The sequence below is a fragment of the Myotis davidii genome, unplaced genomic scaffold, assembly GCF_000327345.1.
Source record: "Myotis davidii unplaced genomic scaffold, ASM32734v1 scaffold299, whole genome shotgun sequence".
Lineage (NCBI taxonomy): Eukaryota > Metazoa > Chordata > Mammalia > Chiroptera > Vespertilionidae > Myotis > Myotis davidii.
The window spans coordinates 2,399,258-2,409,692 of NW_006293088.1; the positions used below are offsets into that span (position 1 = coordinate 2,399,258).

Below are 10,435 nucleotides of genomic sequence, written 5' to 3' on the forward strand. Positions count from 1 at the left end.
GAACAGGCCCAGCACAGTGACAATAACATTAGTAAAATGGGGCTAACAAATGTGAGCACCGACCATGTTCATAAGGGACACCACATTTGATCTCTACGAGACCTATATTGTAGGTATCATTACTACCCCATCCTACAGATGAGAAGACTGGGGCACAGAGAAGTGGCAGTTCTCTGAATATCACACTACTGATAAGCTAGAATTTGAACTCAGCCAGTCTGGTTTTGGAGCATACAGTAAATGCTCAATAAATATCAGCTAGTCATGACTCTTACCATCCAACACCATTTAGTTTGCAGACATGCTAATTGCCTATTGTTCACATCAGCACATAAACCCTTGACAGCAGGGACTTGGTGTTATACTCACAGTATCTCCAGGGCCTAAAATGCTACCTGGCACATAGCAGGTTCTTCATGTAATCTGCTAAAAAGGCACCAGCAACCGAGGGAAAGCCTAAGACAGTGGCTCCCAGACCTTAGTGCACACACAAATAACATTAAGAATGCAGATTCCTGACCTCGCTCCCAGCGATGCCCAGGCAGGTGGTCCTGTGACCTCACTGAGAACCAATGCTGAAAGCATAATCCCTGGGGCGGGTCTAGGGGCTCACTGCTTCAAGCTCCCGCCACTTCCTAGGCTGGGTGTTCCCCAAAGGGCTGAAGTTGGAAGCCTGACCTCCAGTAGGGGAGCCAATGTCCGCGAGCCTGGGATGGAAAGAAAGCAGGCTTCCTGCCTGGATCCTGCCTCCAAGCTGGTGAGCAGTGTGCGGAGAAAGTGGGCTGGTAACAATCACCCAGCCGGGGGCCGGCCAGGGCATCAGGCAGGGTGGGGAGGCTGGGCTGGGAGGCCAGCACTAGGTACTAACTTCTGGAATTCCGGGGTCTCTAGAAGGCATTCCTTACATCCTGGAACACGCACCACACAGCTTGCTGGGGGGACTGCCTCTCAGCTTCTCAGCACCCCGACGGCCTTGCTCCAAACGAAATGTCTAATTTCATTTCCCACCGCTCACCTGGGCGCTCCTGTGCTGCATCCACCTCCCTCAATACACCAGGTGTTTAAAAGTCTGAGCCTTTCTGCTCTTCTCTCTGAATGGAGTCCCAAGTGTTCCCTGCCCCAATCTCCTTCCTTCAGGGCCCGGCTCAATGTGACCTCTCTCGTGAAGCCGCCCCCCATCCTGAGGGCTGGCAGTGACTCCTGTCTCCGACTAGCTCTCAGTGCCCTATGAGCACAGACTGTGTCTCCATCACCCGCTCACTCAATACTCACTGAGCAGCCTCTGAGAACCAGGGACCATGTGATGCCTTCACAATGAGTTTAAGTCCCTGCCCACCAGGGAAGGACAGACAAGACACCCTAAGAGTAAGTGGTGGGAATCAGGGGAACAGAGGAACCCGATACCCAGTGTGGGCAGGATCAGCTGTGCGGTGCTCACCTTCCTGCTGGTCACATACAGCTACTAAACGACAGATCAGTGAGCGAAGGAAGGAAAATCAGCTGCCAGCAGGGAGAGGAACCCACGGGCACAGACTTGGCAGCAAGTACAATCACCCCCAAGCACTGACCTGAACCGGGAGCAACTGCTGGCTGGGCGAGGGACCCCTCTACAGACAACTGCTCCCCAGGGGGAGGGATGAGGGTGGAGGGCTTCGCCCCCGGGGGAGGGGGCAGCAGGCTCAGTCCTCCTGTGCTGGCGGGTCGTGCTCGGGGAGTCCCAGCGGCTCCTTCCTTCTTCTTCATGTTCTAAAGAGAGAAGAATGTGAACCAGTCAGTTCTGCTGGAGCCCCACCGCTCTCAGAAAACCCCACAAGGAGGGCCAAGGTGACCCCAGTCCCAAACGTGTAAAACCAACAGATAGATGGTCAAGACCTGTCCAGCACTTCCATTGTTACGAGATGTATTCAACGCCTCACAATTCTAAAGTTATCACAAACACATTCAATTTTAACACCTGAAATTATTAATCATCGAAAAAGGCAAAATCAAACATACCATGATACACCGTTATGTACCCACCAGAATGGCTAAAACATAGAACATAACCACTGACAAGGGTATGGAGCAACCAGAAGACTCATACTAGTACAGTGCCCTGGCTGGTGTGGCTCAGTTGATTGCTGGTCAGGGCACATGCCCGCATTGCAGGCTTGATCTCAGGTAGGGGGCATGCAAGAGGCAGCTGATCGATGTTTCTCTCTCTTTTCCTCTCTCCCTAAAAATATTAAAAAATAAAAAAAGAGCACTCATACGCTGCTGGTGGGAGTGTCCGGTGGGTAAATGCCTTTGAGAAACTGTAGAAAGCTGGGCACCTGAGGTGATGTCCCTGCAATTCCCCTCAGACACACACCCACAGAAACGCCCACGTCTGGGCTCCGAGAGACATGCGCTGCAACATTCTTAGCAGCACTACTTGTAATGGCCCCAAACTGGAAGCTACCCAAATGTCCACCATCGTTAAAGGGGTAAGTCATTGGATACATTCTCACAATGGGATATGCCACCACAATGACAATGATTCATGCAACAGTGTGGAGGCCTCGCAAATACATCAGTAAAAGAAAGAAGTTGTACACAATAGGGTACAGAGTGTATGACTCAATTAATAAAAGTTGAAAACAAAATTCAGGGTATTCCGTCAGGCAGTGGTTACTCGAGGTAGGTAGTTACTAGGAAGAGGAGAGGGGCGTACAGGGCGCTGATAACCTGCTTCTTGATCTGGAGGCGGGCCTGTGTGGGTAAATTCCAGTTTTAAAAATTCACTGAGCTCTGCACTTTTCTGTATGCATATCATACTTCAATAAAACATTAAAAAAAGCAAAAATCTGAGCACCAAGCGTGAGCCAGAAATCTGGAGGAGTTACAAGGATGAAGATGACCTGGATCCCTACTTGTAAGGAAAGCAGCAGCTTAGTCAAATGCTATGACCACAGCCCCAAGTCAAAAGCCCTCAGAGCTCAGTGTGAGTCCAGCTAGGCTGGCTGTTTCTGGCTCTAGGACCCTGGGCAAGTCCTGTAACCTCTCCAAGACTCAGTTTCCTCGCCTGTAAAAGGAGAAAATATTTAATTCATGAGAAAGTGCCTGAAAACACTACCTGGCACACAGCTGCTCAGTTATGTTAGTTTCCTCCCAGCAAGAGAAAGAATCACACCCCAACCAGTCCACTGCATTTCCTCTTAAGGGCCAGATAACTCCAAGGTCCCAAATCATCACTAGCACGAAGCAGAAGAGAGGAGAAAGAGATAGTAAGTCAAGAGGAAGAGCATTATTTTAGGGTTACAAAGTTTCTTCAAAATCAAATCCATGTGGTCCTTGGTTCCCCCAAATTATTTCAACTCCACCCCGTAGTCGATCAAGGCCAAGTCTTGGCGACCTAGCCAGTCCAATAGCAACTAACAGGGAAAAGCCAGAAGCCGGGCAGCTCAGGACAGAGACACAGAGAGCCAGGACCACCACCAGCAGAAGGTACCCACGGCCCCGTGCCCATCCTGATGTCTTCCTGCCCACAGCACCCCCAAAGCTTCCTTACTCAAGGGGTAAGGCCAAGACGCAGCTTGAAATGGGCACACTGACCCCCACTGTAACAGCCAATGAGTGACGGATATTCTCTCAATGCAAAGGCTTTGCACATGCTGTTCCCTCCTCTGGAGTCACCCTTTGACCCTTCCTCCCTTCTTTACAGGTCACTTCTTCCAGGAAGCCTTCCAAGAATCTCATAACTCTGGGCTACATACACACCTTTCCTCTAGGAGCTCATGGCACTGAGGACATCCCTAGGTCATAGAACCTCTCCAGCCATGTTGTACCCACATCTTGACTTGCCTGTCTCAACTCTACTTGAGAGGACAGCAGAGCCCTCTCATTCACCCCCATGTGTAACTGGCACAAGGTAGCCGCTCCATAAACATCTGCTGGACTGATGAGCTGAATTATGAGAAAGTGATGGGCTCTGGACTGGGCTCAGTGTGGTGGCCACAAGTATCACCTGGTCATGGCCAATACAGCCAAGCAAGGGTGGGACTCACCGCAATGTTGAGCTTGATGGTCTGGCCTTCCTTGAAGCCTAGGTCCAATTTGGGGCCTTGGTCTGGGTTCTGGGCTTGTTTTGCAAATTCAGATTGCTGTTTCACCCACCTGGGGGGAGGAAGACACAGGTGAGGAAAAGACCAGCGGCTCTGCATCCACACACTTCACTACCACCTGCCATCAGTCCAGGACGAGGCTTTTATTGCAGCAGATGGTAGAGGAACGCACGCTGGGGAGTGAGGCCTGAATTCAAATCCCGCCTGTGACACTAAGTAGTTGCATGCATATCAGTTTCCACATCAGCAAAATGGGTTGAACAGTCTACGTCTTAAAGCCTCTTCTAAGAATTCAATGAGATCACTTATGTAGAGCGTCCTAACGCTGGTCTTCAATCTGAGAACTTGGCCCTCTACTCCCCAGCACCTGGCATGAGAACTAAGATAAGGATTCCACGCCTCGCCCCACCCCAGGGCTCATAAAGCAGGTGGTGAGACACGACAGATGCTAGGCAGGAGAGAGCAACACAAAGGTCTTCCACAGGGAAGAGCCAGAGAGGCCTGCTTGTGAGCAGCCACACGCTCCCCACTGGCTGGAAGCCAGAGGTGGAGGCCTGCGGAAAGCAGGAAGCAGTCTCCCTGCCCTGCCTTTGAGCTTCAGAAAGGACCACCGGGGCACCTGTTGGGTGGCCTGAGAGTCCAAGCACCACTTAGTCTATCAGAGCAACAGGCCCAGAAAAGCCACAGGAACCTGACAAAGACTCTGGCTGCTCAGGGAAGAAGGGTGACCCCTCAAAGTCTGGGCAGCGGAATGAGGTGGCAGACATGGGCCTGAGGAAAAGGACATGACTTCAAAGCAGAGAGGAGGCCTGGAAGGATACAGAGAAGCCGGCCTGTCCCAGAAGAGAAGTGAGTTGTCCCGAGGCTCTGGAAGACAAACCGCACACCACCACCTGGGATCCTAACCTGGGAAATCATTCTGTCCAGGGAGCAGGGAGGAGGCATGAGCACGTGAGTCCCGAACCACTCACTTGAAATGGTCCTGCAATGCAACGTTGAAGTCAAAGGCATCACCTCGGTCCCCAAAGCCAAGTCCAATGAACGCCCGTCGTCCTAGAGGAGGACACGTGATCAGTCCCACGTGGAGGCAGAGAAACCTTTCTCACGAGGAGGAAGCACCGAGACCCTCACGTACCATTTTCATCTTCGATGCGGATAACGAAGTACCTGCTGGAATCCGTCACGCTCTCCACGGCTGTGCCAGGAAACTGATCCACTGGGGCCTGAGCAAAGAGCTCCCCTGAAAGCACAAGTTAGGGTGAGCCCTGAGCCCACTCCAACCTGATGTTCCTTTATGCCACTGGGGCCTTTTCCCCGTGAGGCAGATGGGCAAACCTTACTCTGGGATTCAAATCAAATCCATTCTGGCTGACGGGAAGACATGGAAATAGAACTAACGAAAGGTTTAAGTCAGATGCGGCTTAGTTTTAGTATTTCTCATTTAACCATTTCTTCTGGCCACCCGTTCCATCTGTCTTACACAGTTATATACCTGCCTGCACACTGAGGGCCCTGGGACAGGTATATCACACCTTCGGAAAAGACCTGGTACCTGAGGCAGGACTGGAGAGGAGCCGGGGAACCCAGTGGAAATGAGGGAGAAGTTCTTGCACCCATAGAAGAACCTGAAGCAGGCCGATTTAGTCTCAGAGACAGAGCAAGAGGGACTGGTTTTAAAAGGAGCCCTGGTGAAATGCAGCCCCGTGTCAGCTACAGCTCTCCGGGGTGCAGTGCAACACACACTTCTGTGAGCATTGATGACTGGCATCATTTCCCCGTGTGCTGATCTTTGTTGGTGCTTTAAATATTGAGCCAAATATTTTCTGCTGAAACCTGTGGTTTAGAGGTGACTGCAATCCAGGGTGAGCTGGATCAGAATCTGTGGGCCCAGAGTCCACGGCTTCTGGTTCATTTCTCTGCCCCACCTGTTTGGGACCGGGGCATCCGGGACTCACCTGGACGTCTTCAACCTGGAGCAGTGGTTCTCAATCAGGGATGGTTTTACCTCCCCTTCCCCCAAGGGACATCTGGCAATGTCTGGAGATATTTTTGGTTGTCACAACTTGGGGGGTAGGGGAGCTACTGGCATGTAGTTGGTAGAGGCCAGGGATATTGCTAAATAACTTAAATCTGACTTGACAGACCACAGCACTCCCCTGGCCCCAAATGCCACCAGTGCTGAGGCTGAGAATCCTTGGCCGAGTGACTGGAAAGTGAGAGTCAGACATGACCCAGTAGGCATGACGCCAAGCTAAGAGCATCCTGGGGGAGGCTTGATCCTGAGCAGTGACTGGCTATCACATTAGGTGGTTCCCTTAAAGTCAGTTCCCAAGGGAACAGGTGTTCCATTCCCTTGTGACACCACCTGGCACATCCCAGCAAATCTCACAGCCAGAGTTCTCTGGCCTGGCCATGGCAGCTGCCTCCTCCACCTCCTCTGCAGACAATACTCACCCACCCAACCCCGTGCTCTAGTTCACACAGCAATTGGATGGGTTTCCAAGAACCTGGTGAAGTAGGAACTAATGCGATCCCTATTTCCACAAAAAGGCGGCCAAGGCACCAGAGGTCATGTGACTCATCCAAGGTCCCACAGCTCAGACACAAATGACACAGTTCTGAGAATTCACTTGCCTAGGAGTCTTTGCACTTCATACCACTGCACGAAGAAAAATTTCTACGTATTAGAAAAACAGACGACCGAATGTCGAGGCACCTGACTGAGCAGGCACTGTGCCCGCTCCCTGCTCTGGGCGCTGGGCTATTCCAGGCCGTACTGCTCTCCACAGCCCACCCGGAGGCACTGGTGGCACGGGGCTTCCGGAGCGATTTCCCCAAAGTGGCACCTGCTGGCTGACCCCAACACCGCCCAGCCTGGCTCGTCCTCTCACCACAGAAAGAGCTAAGGAGGCAGTTCCAGCTCTTTCAGTTAATGGGCGTGGTTGGTCTGGGGAGTCACCATTAGTCGATATACAGAATTCTTGAGCAGCAGAGCTCAGCGGCAAAGGGCTGTATCTTCACCCAGCATGTCTCAAGGCAACCTCTAGGTGTTCCCACTTGGGACCAGCCTGTAGGTCTCCTCTCCTTCGGCTCCAAAATTAGTATTTTTTTAAGGACCCCCCAAAAGAACAGGTGCTTGGCAAGAAATGCCCCCTTTAGTGCTTGTGGACAGTGGCTACTACAATTAAAGGTGAGGGAATGGAGAAGGCTTAACGGTGCACTCGGGTCTTTGATTTCCATGACAGGTCCCCATGACCCCCGAGAGGCCTCATCAGGCCCGGGCTGCCTCTCCCTTCGCAGAGTGGGAGGCATTTCGCCTCAGCCCCGAGCAGGCCTCCGTCGCCTTTACCTGAGGTCCTGTCCTCCAGCTTGATGTAGGCCACCTGCCCTTTTGCAGTGATCCGCAGCCGGCCACTCCATGACGGCTGGTCCAGCTGCCACTCCGCAGCCCTAAGGGGACAAAAACGACTGAGCCTCTGCCAGAGGCTCCCGCTCCATCGCTCCAATGCTGGGGCTGGGGATGGGAAGGGCATGCAGGCTGCTCGCTCTAGACCAGGGGTTGGCGAACTTGCTCTAAAAAGTGCCACACAATCTGTCACAACCGCTCTGCCATTTAACGGTGAGAACAGCTATACCCAGTACATGACGTATTGGTGCTCGAAGGGTAGTAACCAACTGGCCTGAGTGTGGCTGTATTTCAGGGACATTTTGTTAACATCGAAATGTGAATTTCATATAATTTATAATTTTCACATCATGAAATAGTCTTCTTAAAAAACTCCCCCAACCATTTAAAAATGGAAAAACCATTCTTAGCTTGTGAACCATACAAACACACAGTGGGTCTCAGTGTGCTGACCCTGGTTCTAGATTAGAGACCTTCTCTGAGGTAGGACTTCCAGTTTTCTTTCCGTAGAGGAAGTAGCTCCTGGGACCTGTTTGTTTAGGACACTGCTAGGCAGTGGTGGTCAGAGTGACCATGTGGGATCACTGAGACCAACTTGGGAGAAAAGCAGAGAGGGGAGCAATCATTAGCAGAGAAAAGGAGAGCAAGAGAGTATCCACATGAGAAAAGTGAGTGGATGTTGAAGAAACACTCCAAAGGCATCCTGGACAGAAAGAAACCCAGGGGTGTGGCTCAGTGGTGGAGCGCCGAACCATGAACCAGGAGGTCCGGGTTCCATTCCCGCTCAGGGCACATGCCAGGGTTGCCAGCTCCTACCCCAGTAGGGGGCGTGCAGGAGGCAGCTGATCAATGATTCTCTCACCATTGATGTTTCTATCTCTCCCTTTCCCTTCCTATCTCTGAAATTTCAAAAAAGAAAGAAATCCAAGAAGTCATGGACCTATCGCAATGGCCTCTTTGGGCTCTTTTAAAGCAGTAAGCAACTCTGTAAAACCCCCAAATAGCCAAGAGCCTTGGGTGTTTTCACAACCCTTTCCGTGGAAGTCCCGAAGTGGAATGCCAGAGACACCATAACTGTGGCCTCGGGTTGTCTGCAAGGCCACACAAATGCAGACTCTCAACTCACAAGTCAGCGGACTCCGTTTCAGTTCCTCTTACTGGGGCAAAAGCCTTAGACTCAGGCTGAGCAGAGCTCTGAAGCTGGAAGTGCAAGGGCCGACCGTTTCCTCTATGGCAAACCAGCCAGCCCTGACACTTGGTATCCTGGCTTTCCGGGGATCCAAGAAGGGCCAAACCTATTTTACTGAAGGGCATGGGGGTCGACGACCATCCCTGGTTTGGCAGCCCAGGTCCGGCCGGATGACAGAAAGCAAATGTGTTTTTGGTGCTACTACGGTGGCTTTCATACGATTTTAAAATCGCATCATGGATGTAGCCGGTGTCCCATAAAACATCTGTTCACTATAAAACCGTGGGCTATGAGCCTGTGTTAACACAATCGGAAATGAACAAGAAGCCAGATCTGTCGACACCCCGTCATTCTTGGGGTGCAGGCCAGTCCCGATTTCTGTATTTCCAAATAACTTGAACAAACGCTGCCTTTCAAAAGCCACCCACCCGCCCAGTGGCACATGATAGCCAGCCACAGCCATAAGCTAGGTCGTCTGTACCAGGTGCATCTTTCCCCCTTTTAACAGGGTTCGTCTTCTCCTGATAGGTCATACATGCACATGGTAGCACGATGCCAAGAGGACAAAAAGGTATACAGTGCCAGGAAGTCCCTGCAACCTCCCACCCCACCCCGGTCCGCGCCCGCGGGGCCGCTCCTTCCAGACACCCCGCATGTACTAGCACACGTGTGTTTACTCGTCTCGGGAACATTTCGCCAGAGAAGCGCAGATGGATTCCTCCCAGCCGCCGAGGCCGGGGGAAGGCGAGACGTTCACGCCACGGGAGCTGGGCAGGGAGGGGGTCCCTGGCTTCGCCATCGGCCTTAAGCTCCCCGGAGCGGTCCTTCTGGCCGGTCCCGGGCTCCCTTCCTTCCCCTCCGGGGTTTCCGCCGGGGAGAGGGCCCCTCCCCGCTGGAGGCGGCCAAGGATCCCTTCGAGGCCGTCGGCGAGCTTTCAAAGAGAAAGGTTGGTGACACCACCACCGCCGACCACTTTTAAGACACCTGGAAGCCATCGGGTCCCCAAGCGCGAGACCAGGCTTTAGCGCCCTCCGCGCCACGGGGAGCCGATGCATCCCTGCTCTGCCCACCAAGCGGGGGCCGCCGCAGCATCACCTAGACATCCCCGCTCGCCCCTCAACCGGCCGGGGCCGTCCTCCGCTCCCACAGTGGGCGTGTCGGGCGGAGAGGAGGGGGTAAGTCGGGCTTAGCCTGGCCCGGCGGCGGCGGCGGTCACCTGTAGCCACGGTTGGTGGCCCTCGGCGGGATGCGGTAGACGTGGACCTCCGGCTTGACACACAGGACCGACTCGTACTCGCCCTCCTCCATCTCGATGCCCACAGCCCGCCAGACTTCCGGCTCCTTCCAGCCCGGGGGCCGGAAGCGGCGCGACTCTATGACCCGGGTCGGGCTAGAGTGGCAACTCGCGGGCCTCAGCGCCCCCTGCTGGAAACCCTGGTTCAAGACACACGGCGGACCCAGGAGTTCGCTTGATGAGAGCCAGGGTTCTCTGGGGACTCCCCTCTCCCACAAGGCCGCGTGGGCCGCAGAGAAAACGTCGACACTGACTCCACCGTGGTCTGGCTGTGGATTGTCCCTATCGCCTGGACACTTACATCTGGGACCCAGTTGCCCGAGATTCAAAGCTGCGGCGACTTGCACAGCCCACCCTGAAGACTCTCTCTTGCAGCCTTTTGCCTTCTCTTCCTGACTCTCTAAGACTCGACTGAGGCTTCTCCTTCTAGAGAAATCCACACCTGACCCACCATGCTCAGTGGG

At 53.3% G+C, this 10,435-nt stretch overlaps 1 protein-coding gene across 2 annotated transcripts in view; it reads right to left on the reverse strand.

Annotated features, from left to right (window-relative positions):
• NECAP2 (NECAP endocytosis associated 2) overlaps positions 1-10,056 on the reverse strand; it is a 13,080-nt gene extending 3,024 nt beyond the window's left edge. For both annotated transcript variants that reach the window (XM_006766675.2, XM_006766674.2), the window contains exons 1-6: positions 9,894-10,056; positions 7,432-7,532; positions 5,218-5,322; positions 5,054-5,135; positions 4,026-4,134; positions 1,569-1,746 (exon numbers count right to left, since the gene is read on the reverse strand). In XM_006766675.2, coding sequence (XP_006766738.1) covers positions 1,569-1,746; positions 4,026-4,134; positions 5,054-5,135; positions 5,218-5,322; positions 7,432-7,532; positions 9,894-9,985 — 667 coding nt within the window. In that variant the 5' untranslated portion in view covers positions 9,986-10,056. The remainder of the gene's footprint in view (positions 1-1,568; positions 1,747-4,025; positions 4,135-5,053; positions 5,136-5,217; positions 5,323-7,431; positions 7,533-9,893) is intronic.
• Positions 10,057-10,435: the final 379 nt, after the last annotated feature.